At 34.0% G+C, this 20528-nt stretch overlaps 1 protein-coding gene across 3 annotated transcripts; it reads left to right on the plus strand.

The window, feature by feature from the left end:
• The first annotated feature begins 933 nt into the window (after positions 1-933).
• Positions 934-10139, plus strand: LOC147405801 (agamous-like MADS-box protein AGL30). 3 transcript variants are annotated; one of them, XM_086433648.1, is made up of 12 exons: positions 934-1191; positions 1861-2046; positions 2716-2775; positions 2880-2898; positions 3009-3073; positions 3188-3202; positions 3440-3505; positions 6293-6389; positions 6625-6672; positions 6765-6892; positions 8370-8733; positions 9719-10139. In XM_086433648.1, coding segments are annotated over exons 1-12 (1062 nt in total). In that variant the 5' UTR covers positions 934-1189; the 3' UTR covers positions 9731-10139. The 3 variants fall into 3 exon arrangements, with proteins under 3 accessions (XP_086289774.1, XP_086289775.1, XP_086289776.1); XM_086433649.1 differs by having other exon boundaries at positions 935-1191; positions 3188-3203; positions 3444-3505; XM_086433650.1 differs by lacking the exon at positions 934-1191 and adding an exon at positions 1209-1251.
• The last annotated feature ends 10389 nt before the right edge of the window (positions 10140-20528 follow it).

Here is a 20528-nt window from a genome sequence, read left to right on the forward strand (position 1 = left end):
TTTTTATTATATATGCATTTGAAGTATGTGATAAAGATTAATATATGCATTTGAGCTCGCCACTTTTCAAAAGCGGCAAGCTTGTTTGTTTTGCAAAATAACGAGTCTACTAATTTAAACAAACAAAAAATGAGTTACCGCTTGGAAAAAGTAGTGAGCTTGTCAAGCTTACAATTGGACAGATCTTCACAGATAAGGTTGAAAACTACAAACGAAATAAAGTTGAATATATTCAAAATAATTTACTATATATGTTGAAATAACTTGAAGTTGAGTAATTTTAGTAAGAAAGATTAAATAAAATTTTAGGATGTAGAAAATGATAGAATTTTGGGTAGAAAATTTCAGGATTTTATACACAAGCATATTGCTAGATTGAAAATAATGGATTGAAGATAATGTTGATATTGAAGACAATTCATTTTGAGAAGAAAAATCAAGGGTTTGAAGGCATCTAAGTCATTTTGTCTAGTCTATTTGTGAAGATTGAGATCTAGGAGGCATGTCATCAATTTGAAAGCACTTGGGGATATGCCAAATCTTCACAGACACGCGGAGGGGTACATTTAAATCACTCAAGCCCACCAAGCCTGACCTAATTCTATGCTCGACTCAAAGACTAAACTTAGGTCTCTGGTATCATCACCTAAAGACTTCACCAACTAAGTTAGTTGGCACCTGCACACTCTTCTAGGTATTTTGACTAAAAGTCTGAACCCAATCTGATTCGACCAAAACCCGGCTTGAAGCCTCTTACTCTTTAGGATCAAAGATCGGGCTTCGGCCTCAGGTTTATAATTTGATTGGGGCCGAAGCTTGTTATCCTTTAGGGCCACAGGTCGGGTATGGGTCCCGGGTTTATAAATCGGCCCGGACCGATTTACACCTGTTACGGATACTAAGAATCGATAAAAAAAAAAAAAACATTTCGGTGAAATATCGGAAAATTTAGAAGAATTTCGGGACCTAAGAAGGAGGAGGTTTCTTGGAGGAGAGTATTTAATGATTATCGTTTGAAGAACAAACCTAGACCGTCCCTTTGAATCTCGTGGTTCTCAAAAGTGATTCTAGGAATCTGGTTTTATTGATTCATTTTTCAAATCTTGTTGGGTGGTTTGGGAATTTCTGACGCCTCCCGATTCGTCCGCTCGTTTTTAATTACCGATTTTGCAGCTCGGCCAATGAAGCAATGTAAGCTACATGTTTCTCTCACCATTTCTTTTATTCTCTGTAACTTTTTTTGTTTTTTAGGTAATTTTTCTTTTTTTGCTGAATTAATCTAATCTGGAATTGGTTTATTACCTTTTCTTGATCACATAATCTCAATTTGTTGTTGATTTGTCAGTCTGGGTCGTTTTTTATTTGGAATTCTATATCTGTTTAACATCGTTTTAGTACTCCTGATTAGGGTTTTCAAAGGGGGACTTTAATTCTAAGTGGAAACTGTTTGATTTTGTTTAGTTATGATCCTTTGTGTTTTTGCTGTTTGGGTTTTCTAAATTTCGATTTGTTTCTTTGTGGGTTTTGTGTTTTTTGAATTTTTCTTTTGTTGATGTAGTATATATATTTTTTCTTTTGTTGATGAATTTCCGGGAATTTTCTCCAATTTTGATTCGTAAGGGTTGAATTTTTGTCCGGGCTTTCGATTTTATTATACGATTCCAATGGAATTTCGACGGGTTGTGAGATCTTTAGAGAAGAATTGAGTTAATGTAAATTTAAAATGGATTTTTAATGGGGAAAGTGTGGGGGAAAGGATGGATTTTTAGCTAAGAATTTGATAATTCTTTGAGGAAATTAGAACTTGTGGGACGATTGAAAGGCGGTAGAGGACTAAGGGGTTTGTCGTTAAAATTACAGGATGGGAAGGGTTAAGCTAAAGATAAAGAGATTAGAGAATACAAGTGGCCGACAAGTGACCTATTCAAAACGGAGGGCCGGGATCTTGAAGAAAGCTAAAGAATTATCGATATTATGTGACATAGACATTGCCCTTCTCATGTTTTCACCGACCGGCAAACCCACATTATGCCTTGGAGAGCGAAGGTACTCCTACTTATTCTTGTTTTATTTAGACCTATTGTCATCTGTATGAAATATTTTATTACTAATTTGATCTATTATATGTGGGATTACCATCCCAAGCCTCAAATAATGGTTTAGACAAAGCATAATTTTTGGTTTTACCATCATTATCATTGAAGCCTTATTCCTAAGATACTTCCCATTTTACGAGGTAGAGAAATCTATATTCATTGTTAGGAACTGCAACACTCACGTTAACCTACATCCTAAACTGATATAACTTCAAAAGCTGAAAAACATAGTTCATAAAAGGCACTATAGTTTCCTGTATTTTTGCTCTCTTTTTATCTTGTTGGTTTCAGTAAGTGAAGGACTGAAACTTAAAAAGGAAACAAAAAGAACTCAATTTTGTGCTGGTGCAAGTCAATATAAACTCAGATTAGACATAATCTATGAGAGAAGCCATATAAGATATTTTTGACAGTCTACTACTCATTTTCAGCACATTCAAGATGCACACCTTTTTTTAAAAATTTCCATATTTTATATAATCTCATGCACGAGAGAAGTGGATCATTTAATAGTTATTTTATTAGTTTCAAGTGGATTTGAAATTTTACTAAGTTCAGTCTATTCCTCCAGACTCAACATAAGTTCATATTATATTTTCTTTTTAATTTCATTTTTCAGCAACATTGAGGAGGTTATTGCTAAGTTTGCTCAATTAACACCACAAGAAAGGGCGAAAAGGTACGTTCAAAATCATTTTGACCATGATCCTATGTTTATTTGTTGAGATTTGGTTTAAATATGAATAGCAATGGAGTTGAATGAATTTTCGTTGTTTTGGACAGGAAGTTGGAGAGCCTTGAAGTAAGCTAGTCGTTCATGGTCTATTCTTGTCTACAGATTCATTTGAATTGTTTGGACCATCTTTACTATGTGTTCATACAAATGTTTTGGTCTTTTATTTGAGAGTATAGGCACTAAAGAAAACATTTCAGAAGTTGGACCATGATGTAAATATACAAGACTTTCTCGGTACAAGGTATGGGAAACTTCACGTCAAATTAGTACTTGTCCAGATTTATACTAGTGATATTTCCTTTTATTTATTAGAAAAAATCTGATATTTTCCTTTTTTTTTTTTGGTTTGTTGCAGTACTCAAACTGTTGAGGTATACTTCACAAAAGGAAGAAACTGTAATGTCATTGATTATTTAAGAGAGATTCTATTGCCACACCAACTTTTGCTAATGACACTCCAATTCATATGTAAATCACTAAAGAATTAGCACACATCTTGGGGCAGCGTTAGCAAAAGTTGGTGTGGCAATAGAATCTCTCTTATTTAAGTCATTTTTCATGTCCCTACTGTCACTGATCCCTTGTGTTTTTAACTAAATTGCTTTCGGCAGGAATTGACTAACCAATCAAGGTTATTTCAAGCTCAACTGTCAGAAATGCACAAGAGACTCAGGTGCTCCTTTGGAACCTTAGGTCTTCAATATTGTGTGTGTGGTTTTCTTTTTTCTTTTCCATCTTGGACTGATGGATCATAACATTAGCATTAGGTGCACGATGACACTATTAATGCTAAATAATGTTGTAGAATTGTGTATCATATTAACTCCTCTATTTTCATATCGAATTATTACATATCTTTTCTTATCTACAGCTTGAGAACTAGTCATATTCAGTTGTCATACACTTTTCATTTGGATAAGCAAGGCAGTTTCATTAACCAACAGAAGGGTAAAAAAAGGCAGAAGTGGACGCTAAAACAATGGTTAAGAAAACTAACAACTTAGCAACGCAAGGAAAAGAGGAAAAACTAAAAAACAAAACCATCATGTTGGTGCAAACACCAAAAATACAATGAAGCTCATACTCTTATCACATGAAATGATATATTCCCATCTAAAGGTGAAATTTTTTGAAGAAGTTTCTAAGAAGATCCCCTTAAACTCTTCTTGAAGTTGACATCACAAAAAGGGAATTCATCCCTACTTCCTTCCCTCCAAAAGCTCTAGCATTCTTCATTCATTCTATATGAAAGAGACCTATTACTTGGCTTTGAAAGATTTCCTATTTAAATTGAACTCCACCTAAGTTGATGCAAGACCATGAAGGTAATCCCTAGGATAATGAATCTAAGATCAGACATAAAGCCTTCCTCTAACCCTGGGTTTCAATTAGATGCTCAATACATATTTCTAAGCTCAATTTCAATGCAAAAATAGCCAAAGAAGTAGTGCTGATTTGTTGGGCAGCAAGTTAACAAGGTTTTCAGAAGTTTTAGGCCAAAAAAACGGAAGACGGTTAGGTTTCGGGTTGTCGGTTAGGTGCTGGACAGCAAGTAGGGCTTGGAAAAACAAGGTTTAAAGGGGTTTAGGTCTTGTAAAAAAAAATCAATAATTTGTTGTAAATAGCATAAACGTATTTAAATACTAAAAAAAAACCCTAAAGCAAAGAGATCAAAATATCTAAATTATCCTGTGTTGTGGAAAGAAAGGAATAGCAGGATTTTCGAGGACAATGAGTACTCTTTTCAGGATGTCACCTACTCTGTGTTGGGATTCTTGTTCTTTTGGGAAAATTTTTTCAAGGAGTTTAAGGGAGTGTTTTTTGATGATTTTTTTTTTGTTAGATAGGATGTAATTTGTAACTTGGGCCATGTTTGGTACAAAGCAAATCATTTGCAAATGCAAATGATTTGTTGGAATCTAATTTACAGATGCTTGGTTACATTCTGTAAATTATTTGCATGAACCTCTTAAACCCTTCACAAATTTCAGCAAATAGTTTGCAGCCGAAAAAGTGCTGCAAATCATTTGCGGTATAAAGCTTTTGCATTTGCAAATGATTTGCATGGTACCAAGTAGGCAAGGGCGGATTTAGAGTGGGGGCTGTGGAGGCACTTGCCCCCACAAGAGTTTTCAAATTCTATGGATTAATGTGCTATTACTCAGATTTTAGAGGTGGATAAAGAAATTTGTCACTATTGCCCCCACAATTTTTTTTTCTCTTAGTTGCCCCCACAACAATTTTTTTCACTCTTAATTGTCCCCACAATTTTTTTTCTACTTTCGGTTGCCCCCACATGAGCGAAATCCTGGCTCTGCCCTGCAAGCAGGGCCTTTGAGTCTAATTAATTTTTTGTTTTCTTTTTCTGGTACCTCTGTGGGTAGGTCTCCTTGACCTCCTTTTTTTTAACTTATAAAACAACCTAAACTACCCTTAACTTAAAGATAAAAATTTACAAAAATCCCTAATTTTCATAATTTTATCTCCCTTAGATTTTTGACCCTTATAAGCTTAATAAAAAGACATAATAAAGTTACCAAACTACCTCTCCCCACCCAAAACAACCATACTAAGATCATGAACTAGAAACATAAAAATAAACCCAATTATAAGATCCAAAAAAAAAAAAAAAAAAAAGTAACTAAGACCTTTAAATAAAACATAAAATAAAAATCTTAAGTTGAAATTTGTATGGCACACTTTAATGCTATGATATCCTCATCAGTAATGGATGTTGCCTTTATTTGTATATTGAGTTCTATTTATTGAATACATAGGAGGTTCTGTTTTTAGAAGAATGCACCTTTTTTGTCTCTTTCTTTCTGTTTTTTATTCTTCTAGTATTTGTGGCTTGTGGGTATGGCTACATATCGTATACTCTTGTGATCACGTGTGTGATCTATGTGATTGTCAATTTTTGGTTTTGGATGTGCTAAAGTCCAACAGATACATAATCAACCAAATCAAAAAGAAAAAAAAAAAATCAACAGTTACGTTATTGTTGCTGAAATCTTCTCTCAAGCTCATGCATGTATGCTTAGTTATGTGTTTTTCCAATTTTGAATCTTTATGTGGATCTTTTATTCTTATGCCTTCTATTGGTGTTCTACAATCTAGCTTGATGGATGGTAAATTTTATTAAGCTGAAATTCACCTAATACAAATGCCAATGCTTAGGCTATGCTAAGATGTTTGAGGAAGTTTTGGGTGCAATTGTGATGTATCATCATGATTCACAATTTATTTATCACAAAATTCTTGCAGCCTGTTTTTCTTCTTTTTGGTTATGGTGTTCTTCATGGTGTATGAACTCCCATTCTAAGCACTTGTTATAGAACATTGGGCCCTCAATCTTTGGAATGCCCTTTTCAGTAATGGTAGTCATGAATGTATATTCAGGAAATCCATGCGTTGGTTGTTTTCCCTTGAATGATAATTCCACATGGTTTTATCCTTTCAGCTATTGGACTCATCTAGATAAGATCACCAATACAGAACATCTCAGGGCAATGGAAGAATCTCTCAAGGAATCGCTTAATCGCATTCGAACACATAAGGTAAGGCCTACATTTTATATTGTTGGTTTCTTTGCTTACAAATTTGATGATTCTGCTTTGCCCATATACGTTTTTCTTTCATTCTACTCCCCAAACATTTTAGATCAATAACTTATAATTTAAAATTACAGAACGTAACTATCATTTTAGTCATGCGTAACTATCATTTATAGGTCTAGTAATTGACCTGAAAGGATGATGTCATACATTGATACCATCTACTTCAACTTGGCAGGAAAATTTTGGTAAGCAGCAACTTATGTCACTAGAATGCACTAATCAGGTAACAATTGTTCTATTGTTGTAAATTTCTTTAAATTGGTTTATGGGTGCAGAAATGGGGAAGTTCTCACGTAAATTAGTTTGATCTTGTAGTTTCAGAATGGGATGCATTTACCCTTGGTAGTTGGAGGAGAGCAGCATCCTCAACACCTAGCATGGATTCCTAGTAATGACACTGAACATATGATGCTACCTGAGGACCCAAACTTACTGCCTCGGAGGTGAGTGTGCTATTTAAATTCAAGCTTTTGTATTCAATACTCCAAAACTTGCAGTTTTGAAATTTTGAATTTTATCAAATTGTTGAATAAGTTAAATTATCAAGCACAACCATGTATAATTAGGGCAAAAATAAAGCAAATTGAAGTTTTTCATATTTTTTGAGTTATCAATCCAAAATCCTTTAATTGTGTGCACGGTTCCAATGCAAATGCATCATAGATACGTAGACCTCTGAAGCCTCTTTTTTTTTCAACAAACGAGTTAGTAGGTGAAGGTGGGTTTTGAACCAGGTTGTGGCATCAACACTCACGCACTTCAACCAACTTAGCACCTTCACGTAGACCTCTAAAACCCATTTTCAAGAAAATACCGAAAAGAAAAAAAAAAGTGTTTTAAAAATTTCATTATTACCTTTAAATAGAAAAAAAATGTTTTTGATCTACTTTATCAATTGATTGGAGTGACAAATATCCAACAACCAATCAAAGTGGATTGGTCATTTTTTTTATTTACAATGCTAGAAAATCACATCATTTATAGGGGGACATAAATTTGAGAATCGAAATATTTCGAGCAATTATTGCACTATATTAATGCGTATTGCACCATTTCAGTGAAAATTTGTTGTACAGTGAAATACAAATACAAATGAACAGTGGTTTCACGAAATAGTTTGTCAAATATATACGGAAAGAAAGCTCAAGTGATATTTCCTGTCAAATTCCTTTGGAAATGGAAATATTTCTGAAATTTGTGGAAATCTAATAAAATGCCGATGACTTTACCTATTATATGCTTGTTCCTAATCCATGATTTTAATGGAGGCCATTATATTGTTGTGATACCAGATTTCAGCCATCTCTGTTGTGGTATATGTGTAAGTAGTTGCTGTTATTTACACCGTTTTTTAGAACTGTTATAATGTTTTTATAGTTTTTTAATAATAATATGTTATCACTTATCCAACGTAAAATCATCGTTAGCATTATCTTCATGAATCATTTTTGCTATACAACTTTATTTTGTACTTATTTCTGAATTTGTCTATCCTAGTCTTACACACTTAGTAATAATGTTAGTGGCCCTTACAAGTTACAACTGTTAAAATGGTGAAGGATGGTTAAATTATAGGTCAGTTGACCCCCTTTTTATGTTATTTTTAGAGAGCTGCTATTGGCACCCAAACTTTTACCTTTTTTTTTTTTGCTAGATTTCTATTTTTTGGGTTTAAGATTTTATACGAGCCCATCATAATTGTAAACAACTACTGAAATTGTTTGAACTAGTCTTATAATGTTTTGTAATACTGAGATAATAATTTAAGCCAAACCTTTGTAATGTTTGAATGGTCTGTTTTAATCTTTAATTTGGGTATGACAAATAATTTAGGAAATTGGAGTGTAATAAGTAGAAGTTGGGGTGCCAATAACAGCTCTCTATTTTTAATCTTTAATTGTCTGCCTTGTGTTCATGCAGAGATCTCGAGTGCTCTGCCGATGCTTCCCTGCCAAGCTATTCTAGTTACTTTGGCACGGGTAAACAAGCGGAAATAGATACCTCAGGACACGAAAGTGGTTCCTTGAACGAGTTGAGCAGAACTGCGTGCTTGAGGCTACAATTAAGTGGCCAATACCCATACTTGCCATATAGTTTCAGTATGCCGAATGATAGGAAATTTAAGCCCGAGGGCCAGATGAATGTACAAGAACACGGTGTGGATTATCAAGTTAGCAACAACTTTGAACCGCCCTTACCACAATTCGATTCCAGACATCATAGTTGGGCTTCTACATCTGGATCTTGTGCTGTTGCCATGTTCAATGAGCACTCATTTCCCCAGGTAAGAGTCAGCACCATATTATATGTTTTTAATAAGACTTCATTTACTATAATTTTGGATAGTGTTTTCGTTTATTAATGAAAGTACAAAAGAATATTTACTAGGAAGTCGAGATGACCAACCTAACTAGAAAACACAAACTATCTCAAGCACAAAGATTCCCACCTAAATACAAACTCTTCGGAGAACACACCTTTAAAGTCTATAAAAATTTTAACCAACAAAACAACAGCCCTAGAATACCATTTAAGAGCACCTGAGCTGAGGATTCCACCCCTTGGAACAGTCTCCTGGTCCTCTCCAACCAAATCCCCCGACATACTGCAAAGGGTAGAAGTCTCCGACAATGAATGCATACCCCACCAATAAATTGATTCAAACTGTTTAATTCTTTCTATATCTATCTATATATATAATAATAGTAAAATCCAAAGATTCTGAACTTTTCTATATATTGTTTGTTCTCTCTTCTGAACCCTTTTTCTTCAAAGCTTTTGCTTGGTTTTGCTCTTGAATGGGTACTTTTTTTTATGGGTCATTATGTTCTGTATGCATACCTCACCAATGAATTAATTTGAACTGTTTAATTTTTGGGCCATCTCTTAGGTAAGCAATAACCCATAATCCAAATAATATTAAATTTCACCACCCGAGTGGTGGAGCAATGATTCAACGATCTGGGTGTTCTCCCCAGGGTCGTGAGATCAAGTCCCCCCACCGCGCGACTTTACCCGATACACCTCTTTGTGGTAAAATCTAAAGATTGTTTTTCTTTAAAGCTTTTGCTGTTGAATGGTAAGGCTGCTAATCATATGAACTACGGGTTACCATATCTAACGGTCCAGATTAATGGATAGACACAAAACATACAGCACATTAATCAGACAATTTTATGACTAGCACCGTTAAAAAGCAAATATGTTGACTTCTTCCTCTGGTTTTTTTTGTGTGTGACTATGGCTGAGTCTCATAATGTTTCTTGCAGCAACCCAACTGAGTTTCACAAGTGATGCCTCCAAATCATCTACTGACACGGTTGAGATGCAAAATCTGAAAAGCAATGTGGATACACCAGTTGATGATGTTGAGATGCTCTCCTCCACACAAGTATCATAGGATGTCGTGTGAGATTTAAGTGCTATAGCACGACTATTACCTTATCCATGGATTGACTACAAAGATGGAAGAGCATCAATTTCTATCAATTCAGTCCACCATATTTGTAATATCGAAACATCTGTATAGTATAGTATAAATCATATTTGATAATGTCTTCTTGTTTGTTTCTTTTAGTTCCTTGAAAAATTACTTTGTAACAGAGAAGAAAGTCTCGATGTTCGGTTCTTAGTAATTTGAGCTGTAAATTAAGATTAAAAAAAGAAGGTAATCATAGTAATTCAAATATATATTCTCATTCTTTCCAAATATGTTTACTTTGTTTTTTTCTGGTGAGATTGCTATGAAACAGGAGAGGCCAGTGGTTCTATTCTCTTTATTATAAGCAATAGGCAAATGTTTCTTCTCTTTTTCAACATCTCCTTAAAAAGATTCTATTGGTACACTATCTTTTACATAACACCAATCCTTTTTGGATTTTAATGATAGACTGATGTGCTATAAGTAAATGTTAGTGTGTTAATAGAAGCTCTTGAGAAAGGATTTTCCCTTTCAAATTTTTTTTGCGTAGTTTGGAAAGTGGGGAAGTTGGTTCTGATTTGGGTTTCGACCAAATAAGTGGTGTTACCATGGTTTTAAAATAAAGTTGATTTGGTTTAAATAGTTTTGATTTTTTCGAAGAATCACTATTTTTCAATAAGGTGATTTGGGTGCGCTTCCCAAGATTGTGAGATATTTATTTATTTTTTTCAAAATCTTATGGAAAGTCAGGTTGTGGTGGGTGTATCCAAAGGGGGTGGGAACCCTATATTATAAGAAAAGAAATTTAACTTAATATCTAAAATTCAAAAAGTAGAGAGATTGTAAGGATAATGAGTGCCTACACTTTAGGTGGGTACTCCTCAAACTACAAATAGGCGTGTCCCTCAATTTCTCCAATCACAAAATAAACTTATGAAAATTACTTAAATGCCTTTAATCGAACTATCCCGAAATCATCTAGTATTTACATTAGAAATGCCATCTATTTGTTGGATTATGTTAGATTTCTTCAAAATAATATAATAATAAATAAATAAATAAAAAAGGATGCCACATACACTAATAGTTATAGAAAGTAACCAATTAAAAGAATATGATTCACTTGGACTCATAATTTGGGTCAAGTTTTACAACCTACCTCCCTTAAAGAAAATTTTGCCCTCGAAATTCAAACACACCTTGATTACCGAAAAGAGATGACTATTTGATTCGGATCTTGGACTCTAACTCACACATAACTTCCTCTAAGTTGTAATGTTTCCATAGCACCTTAACCAAAGGGGTTGTCTTAGTACGCAATACTGCTCCTTAATATCCATGATCTGAGTAGGCTTAACATCGTAGGTCACATCTTCTTTAACCTTTATTTCCTGCCATATCATTACATGTGTTGGATCCCAGACATATTTTCAAAGCATTGACACATGGAACACATCATAAACTCTAGATAGTTGTGGTGGCAATGCTAAATGATAAGCAACTTCCCCAATCCTCCCAATAACTTCGAAGGGTCCAACAAATTTTCGGGCTAACTTCCCTTGTTTACCAAAATATATCACACTTTTGCATGGAATCACTCTTAAAAATACATGGTCACCAACTTGAAACTCTATGTGTCTCCGTCGTATGTCAACATAACTTTTTTGATGGCTTTGTGCAGCAACCAAGCGATTCTAAATCAATTTAACCTTCTTAGTAGTTTCTAAGATCATTTTTGGTCCAAGGAGAGTCCGCTCTCCAACGTCCGCCCAACAAATAGGGGATTTACAAGGCCTCCCGTATAACGCTTCATATGGAGCCATCCCAATACTCAACTGGAAACTATTATTATATTAGAACTCGGCTAGCGATAAGTGATCACTCCAACTGCCCTCGAAATCTAGAGCACAAGCCTTTAACATGTCTTCTAAAATTTGAGTAATCCTCTTAGATTGACCTCTTAGATTGACCATCCAACTGAATATGAAAAGCAGTACTGAACTTTAACTAGGTCCCCAACGCATTCTGTAAACTTTGCCAAAACTGAGACGTAAATTGAGAATCCATATCTGACACAATCGACAAAGGTACTCCATGCAATTTAACAATTTCCTTAATATAAAGTTTACTTAGCATATTCAAGGAATTTGTCATCTTTACCGCAAGGAAATGTGCCGATTTGGTCAATCTATCAATAATTACCCAAATAACATTATTACATTGTTGAGTTCTAGGTAATCCTGACACAAAGTCCATAGTTATATGATCCCACTTCCATTCAGCTACCAGCAATGGCTACAATAATCTTGCAGGCCTCTGATGCTCTACCTTCACTTGTTGACATGTGAGGCACCTTGACACATACTTTGCCACATCATTTTTCATTCCTTTCCACCAAAATTTACGTTTTAGGTCACAATACATTTTGTTGCTTCGAAGATGAATGGTATATCTAGATCAATGAGTCTCATTGAGAATGTCTCTTTTCAATTGAACACTACTTGGTATACACAGCTTCCCTAGGTACCTTAGACCACCATATGTATTGAATGACCATCCATTTATATTCTTCCCATCGTCTATCTCAACTCGAATTTCTTTCAATTCATGGTCATCCCTCGGTGCTTCAATTAATATCTGGATAAGGGTTAGTTGGGCTACTGAGTTATAAACATAAGCTTCAGATTCTTATCTTCCAACATGGAGATCATAGTCTTCGATCACATCAAGCATCTTCCTCCTATGCAAGCTTAAACCCTCTATTAGTTCCTGAGATTTTATGCTTAAGGCATCCGCTACGACCTTCACCTTACTAGGGTGATAGTGGAAACTGAAGTCGTAGTCTTTTAAAAATTCCATCCACTGCCTTTGTCTCAAGTTTAAATCCTTTTAGGTGAAAATATACTTCAAACTTTTGTGATCTGAATAAACGTTAAATCTCTCTTCGTATGAGTAATGTCGTCAAATCTTCAAGGCAAAAACAATCGCCGCCAATTCTAAATCATGCGTAGGATAATTTCGTTCATGGTTATTCAATTGATGAGACGCGTAGGCAACCACTCGACCTTGTTGTATCAAGACATATCCTAAACTTCTTAGTGACGCATCACTATAGATAGTATACCCTTCTCCACTTGTTGGGATAACCAATACAAGTGCTAAGGTCAATCTTCTATTAAATTCTTGAAAAGACTTTTCACACTTTTTCGTCCATTCAAACTTCACTCCCTTTTTGGTCAACTGAGTCATCGGTGCCGCTAGACCAGAGAAACCCTCAATAATCGTCGGTAATACCCAACTAGACCAAAAAAGCTATGGATGTCAAAAATACTCTTCGATCTTTCCAAATTCAAAACTACCTCAACTTTAGTTGGATCTATCGAAATTCCATCTTCAGAAATTACATGTCCTAAGAATTGGACTTCAGATAACCAAAAGTCACATTTGCTCCATTTCGCATAAAGTTTGTTCTCTCTCAAAATCTGTAAGGCAATCCTAAGATGTAACTCGTGCTCCTCCTGACTTTTTGAATAAATTAAAATGTCGTCCACAAATACTACAGTGAAATGATCTAGGTGATCCTTAAATATCCGGTTCATCAAGTTCATAAAGGCGGCTAGTGCATTAGTCAACCCAAATGACATCACTAAGAATTCATAATGACCGTAGCGAGTATGGAAGGCTGTTTTTGCGATATCTTCGTCCTTTACCTTCAACTGGTGATATCCTGATCGCAAGTCAATTTTCGAGAAGTATTTAGATCCCTTCAATTGATCAAATAAATTTTTTATCCAAGATAAGGGATATCTATTCTTAACCGTTACCTTGTTTAATTATCGATAATCTATGCAAAGCCTCAATGTATTATCCTTCTTCTTCACAAAAAGTACCTATGCACCCCAAGGAGAGGTGCTAGGATGAATAAAGCCCCTATCTTGTAGGTTTTGAAGTTGCTCTTTCAACTCTTGAAGTTCGATTGGTGCCGTACGATAAGGGGCAATGGATATAGGCATTGTGCCGGGATAGACTTCAATCGCAAAATCTGCCTATCTTCTTGGAGGTAACTTAGGCAACTCATCCGAAAAGACATCCAAAAAATCTCGAACAACGGATTCAAATATCCTCCAACCTTCGACTGACTAGCTTGTTGGTCAAATAAGGATGTAGGTAGGGGAATGCTCTTTTTACCAACAAAATTGAACATCGAACCGTTAAGATTGCGAAATTAGATTTTCTTCTTAGAGCAATCTACGGTAGCGTGATAAGCTACTAACTAATCCATACCTAAAATAGCAATATACTCTGACATCCCCAAATGAATTTAGTCAACTACTAATTCTTTATCTGTATTACGAATCACACATAATCGACACACTTGATTGGTCTCTGCACTATTGCCCATCAGAGTGGCAACACATAAGAAAACTCTCAATGATTCTGAATCCAAACCCAAAGTAGATGCAAATGATGCGGCAATAAAGGAATGTGATGAACCAATGTCGAATAAGATTTTCGCCCAAGAATTATATATAAGAAATGTACCTTCTCCACCATATCATTGGTAGTTCTAACATCCGGTCGAACTATAGTAAATGCCTGGTCCTGAGTTCTAGGCCTTTGATTTCCACCATAATGTGGTCATTGCTGGTTTTGCTGTTGTGGCTGCTAGTATTGTTGTGGACGAGGAAATTGTAGTTGTTGTTGGCACATAGGATATTGTTGTTGTTGACGAGGTGGGTATTGAGGAATTCGTTGCATGCCTCCCTAAAGACAATCCTACTGAAGATGATCAGGTTGGCCACACTTATAACAAGCTTTATGCCCCTGGACTGCTTGCATCTGCGGAGCACCTCCTAGAGGGCACTCTTAATGGAAATGTCCCACTTGGCCACACCCATAACAAATATTTTGTCCTCGAGATGATTGTTGTTGCGTAATTGTCTTTTGCATTTTACTAGGTTGAATTCCCTGTTGACTCTACCTCGAATTTTTACCTTGATCCTTCCACATATTGTCTCGAATCCTCTTAATATCTTATAGTTCACCTTCTACCAATTAAGCGTTTTCTACCATTTCAATGCAGGTGTCAACCCTTGTATCTGCTAACTTCTCCCGAACGGCCAGTCGAAGTCTCCAACGGAATTTCTTCGACTATAGCTCTTTGGTAGCAACTAAGTGTGGTGCAAAACGTGATAACTCAGAAAATTTGGCCTCATACTGACCAAGTAATAATGTCCCTTGAATCAGATCCATAAATTCTCTCATCTGTTGGCTTTTGACCCCCTCTGGGAAGTATTTATCAAAGAATACCTCTTCAAATTGAGCCTAAGTCATCTGATCTACATCTATAGCCCTCTTAATCGAATCCCACCAATAATCTGCATCACCCTCCAACATAAATGCTGGTAATGGTACTCGATGATCATTTGTAGTTGCTAGTAGGTCCAGAATCTTTTTAATCTACTTGAGCCATTTTTCAGCTTCCATTGGATCAAGCTCTCCCTGAAATGCTAGTGGATTTAGCCCTTTGAACTCCTTTATCGTTGCCATTCTAGCACTTCCTTCGTTCCTAACTAGAAGCTCTCGAGCTTGATGTCTCACCGTTGGTACTTATGGAGCATGGTGAATTGCCACTGCTTGTTGTCTATGAGTAGGAGAAATCCTAATTGCACCCCCTCTAAGTTGAGCCATAATGTGTAAAGATAATTTATTTAGGACCTCAAACATCAAGGTTCTCTATGTCATTGATTTAGATTGTTCGCAATATGTTATTGATCTTTAGGATCTACTAATTGATGCTCTAATACCACTTTGTCACACCCTTAATTTTGGAAGTTTGTAACCATCACCCATGGTCTAAATCACGATCCAAAATCTAGGGGTGAGAGAAAATTTTGGGATCTAATATTATAGTTTGATAGCAATTCTGGATACTTATATTTTAACTTCTCTTCTTAAAAAAAAAAAAAAAAAAAACACAAAACAAAAATTTCACAGCTTGACCTTTGGTCACTCTAAAATCTATGACTTAAAATTTATATTTCGAATTATCTTCATTCTTTTTCCTACTTGCTTTTGATTCAATTCTATAACAATAAAAAATACAGAAATTTTTTATAATTTTTATTTTCTAATTTATACATATCTTTAACTCAATATTTACGAACCCATATTTCTATTTTGGAAAATGAAACCGCAAGTTTGTGGATTTTTAAAATAATCAATTCTCGGTGAAAGTTTATGTGACTTATATGTTTGGAAAACTCAAGAAGTTATAGTTTTAAGAAAAATACATAAGAGAATTTTTTTCTAAACATTGTTTTTTTAAATAAATTCACAAATCAAGTATGGTACAAAACTAGTTTCTGCTGTCCTACTTTTACGTTCTTGACAAAAATTCTAGATCAATTAATAACTATATCAAATAGAAATGGGGTTAATTTTAGAAGAAAGTAGACTCAAAATACTTCGATATAGACTATGGATACTCCTAAAATTTGAAGAATTGATTGGTTAAAGCTCCATACAAAACATAAGAAAAAAGTTTCTGCTATAATTTCAACAACAATTTTCTTTGAAAGTAATTCTCAAAAAAATATTTAAACTGCTTTGTTTGTTTTGAAGTTTTTTTGTGGAAATCCATGAAAGTCAGTGAAACAATAAAATTGGTCTCGCTAATTTTTAATTCTTATAAAATTTTCTACAATTTATTCAATCCAACTAATTTTAATAGAATAGATTTCTCATATTCCATCATATTTACGCAACAAACACTAATAAGTAGGTTTTGATATATTTCCATAATATTAATTGAAATCTTAAAGCTAACAATTCAAAAAGAGAAATCTTAAAATGATCATAACAAAATAACTCTTGTCTCTAAATTTATTAATAATACCACCCAATCATGAATCTAATAAAATCCTTCAGTACGAATTAAATTTAAACTTATCACATAAGTTCTTGAACTTAATTATCACAACCAAATAGTTCCAAGAGAAATACATGAAAATACAAGAAGAAATTAAAAAATAATACATTAAAACTAGGACAAGAAATATCTTCTAATAGTCTTCTTGCCCATCATCGCGGCCTATCTCAAATCGAAAAAAAAAAAAAAATTGGTAAACAACCATGAGTCCTAAGACTCCATAGGATCTTCCTTTCTTTTCAAAGATTATAAAAATAATAAAAAAACATGGCAGGCTTCAAAACACATGCAATGAATTTAATTAATCCATATAAAACATCAACACACAAATATGTATCACTTCAATTATTTTCTAAAAATAAATATAGTGAAATGTACAAGGCTCGATTTTCACTCTTGCTTGGCAAAGCTTTCCTCACCGATTTTCACACCAGTTCGGCCAGACTCTCAATCCCAAAGCACTGGATCTTCCTCGAGGGTATTTTATTTTATCTAAGAACATTTCATTCAACTTGTTCCATTTAAGGTGAATATTTCCTCCCTAAAATCCTCAACCTCATAAATAATTAAACACACATATAACATATATAAAAATAAAAATTTATATATATATATATATATATATATGGTCAGGTTCCCGTAGACACATAAAGCTACTCATAAAGCTACAACATTTTTGTCTTATATGGTTAAAAAGATTCGAAATAGGCTGATTTTTTGTGAGGATGATCTCTATGGTGAGGGGATCATCCTTGCTAAAAATTATCTCATTCCAAAACTTCTAACCCCATCAAAACTGATTTTTAAAAATTGGACGGTCTACAACTTTTCAACTTGTAAACATGGGATTAGAAGTTTCATAATAGGCTGATTTTTGGCAAGGATGATCTGCGCACCATAGAAATCATCCTTACAAAAAATCAGCCTATTCCAAATGTTTTTGTCCATATAAGACAAAACACGTTATAGCTTTATGAGTAGCTTTATGTGTATATGTATCCTAATCCATATATGTATATATATATATATCAAAGAAAATCGTACATTATATTGTTTGACTCACACTCATTTCATATTAAAGACATTATTTTTAGAGAGAAAGAAGTCGCCTACCTGATTTTTTTTGGAATAGAGAATTTTCACTTGTTTATGTATTTGTTACTATTTTAAGCTGCTTCTCTTCTAAAAATAATTTCAGCCACGTATTAGAAGTATAGTAAGAATTGAAGAAGAAAGAGGAGGATAATATACGTGATAAAAAGAAAAGGTGATTTAAAGGTATTAATAAAAAATATTTTAATCCCCCTCCAACGTTTCAAATTCAAATCTCCTAAATCCCTTGATTTTTGGAAACATGAGTCAATCAAAACCCCACTTCAATTGGATTTAGTCAAAACTTTCTCTCCCTCTCTTTAAACTTACTCAAAGAATGTAACCTCTTTTTATCAAATGTCTTCGTCAAGATTTCTCATCAATTTGTTAAAAGTATCATGAACATTCTAATAGAGACGGCTGTTTCAAACTTAATATCTAAAATTCAAAAAGTAGAGAGATTGTAAGGGTAATGAGTGCCAACACTTTAGGTGGCTACTCCTCAAACTACAAAGTGGGCATGTCCCTCAATTTCTCCAATCACAAAACAAACTTATGAAAATTACGTAAATGCCTTTGATCAAACTACCTCTCAATCATCTAATATTTACATTAGAAATGACATCTATTTATTGGACTATGTTAGATTTCTTCAAAATGACATACTAATAAATAAAAAAGGCTGTCACATACACTAATAGTTATATAAAGTAACAAACATGTAGAATGTGGTTCACTTGGACCCATAGTTTGGGTCAAAACTTTACTACTAGAAATTGGGGGGGTGGGAGTGGGAGTGGGAGTGGGAGGGGGAGGGGGAGGGGGAGGGAATCAAATATTAACTTCAAATGGGCATAATTTCATTACCATAAATTATATTGATTATTGTAATAGCAATTTAAAAAGTTAATTAATGACAATATCTACTACATTGTCTATAATAAGCATCTCAATGATTTCTATTGAACAAACACTTACATTCATCAAGAAGGAATTTGGTTTACTTTCCTTATTTTTTGAGACAAAGAACCAAAGTGGATCACATAGCAATATTTCTGAGTGTTCATATGCCATGGTTTTGAAACTTATAGGATCCCATAATAATTTGGTGGATTACAAGAGATTCATTGAGAATCACCAGTGAAATTAACTCATTCAAGATCCAAGATGAATCACCTGATGATATTTTGAAAATCTCAGTCAAGTTTATGAAAATTTGGCCAAGTCATCCGGTTTTAATTATTTTTGAATCAAAATAATCTATTTTTAAAAATTAAATATTTATGATATATATAAAATATGATTTTTTTTTTTAGCATCTATTAATTCACCTTAATAGAAAATTAATAATTGTGGGTGAAAATTTTTCAACACCCCACCTAAAAGAAGGATATGTGTCTTGACAGGATAGTGAAAATATAATCTACCTTAGAGATCACAAATACTTGATCAAAATATGAATCAAGAACCGTAAGCCAATTTACCTCTTATCAAACTAATGTATGAAGTCTGACTGAGAAAAATTAAAGTTAGTTTCCCTATGATATGTGAAGGTTTCAAATATATTTCGAGTTTTAATTTTATTTGACTTGGTAAATCTAGATGGAAGGGCAATTTCAGAAAATTTCCAATTAAGTGTATTTTGTAATTTCATCTAAAATGGTTTACTTGTGCAGGCATAAGATTACTAACAAAGAAAATAGTTCATGATAGCCATAAGCATTGGGTTGCTTTGGATAAAGTCAATATACCCAAAGTACCCTTATAGGGTGTTTTGATCATTATATATTATAAAAAGAGAGAGTCTAAGGCCGCACCAAATTTTTCTAAGACCACCCCAATGATATGATATTAATGAACATTAGCACACATCTTTAAGTGCTTTTAGTAAAAGTTGGTGTGGCAATAGAATTTCTCTATAAAGAAAACAAATTCTTGTAAAAGTCAATTTCACATTCTAATTGGTCGATGAACCTTCCTTTCCATTCAACGAATCTTATAAAAAAATCACGTTTATTTTAAATATCTAAAAATATTAAAAAAAAAAAAAATTATATATATATATATATATATATATATATATATATATATATATGGGAGCAGTTCGACAGCCCTAAAGTTTGCCAAGTTTTGTGCTAAACATTTTTTGTAAATCACTTTTGATGGGGTTAGAAGTTTTGGAATAGGCTGATGTTTTGTGAGGATGATCTCTACGGTGAAGAGATCATCCTCACAAAAAATCAGCTCATTTTGAAACTTCAAACCCTAGTTTACAAGTTGAAGAATCGTGGACCGTCCAATTCTTGTAAATCACTTTTGATGGGGTTAGAAGTTTTGGAATAGGCTGATTTTTGGTGAGGATGATCTCCTCTTCATAGAGATCATCCTCACAAAAAAAATCAGCTCATTCCAAAGCTTCTAACCCATATTTTGAAAAATGTTTGGCACCAAACTTGGCAAACTTTAGGACTGCTGAACCGTCCACTATATATATATGGGAAATGTTCAGCACCCTAAGTTTTACCACACACTTTAACAAATGTTTTTTGTCTTACATGGGTTAGAAGTTTTGGAATGAGCTGATTTTTGGTGAGGATGATCTCTATGATTAGAAGATCATCCTCCCCAAAAATCA

This window comes from Akebia trifoliata, chromosome 3, assembly GCF_017979445.1.
Source record: "Akebia trifoliata isolate Shusen 1 chromosome 3, ASM1797944v1, whole genome shotgun sequence".
NCBI lineage: Eukaryota > Viridiplantae > Streptophyta > Magnoliopsida > Ranunculales > Lardizabalaceae > Akebia > Akebia trifoliata.

Bases quoted from the DNA above. Each gene is read 5' to 3' on its own strand.
- LOC147405801 (XM_086433648.1), top strand. The intron at 6,390-6,624 runs GTAAGGCCTACA...TCAACTTGGCAG, and splicing joins ATCGCATTCGAACACATAAG to GAAAATTTTGGTAAGCAGCA. The intron at 6,673-6,764 runs GTAACAATTGTT...TTGATCTTGTAG, and splicing joins CACTAGAATGCACTAATCAG to TTTCAGAATGGGATGCATTT.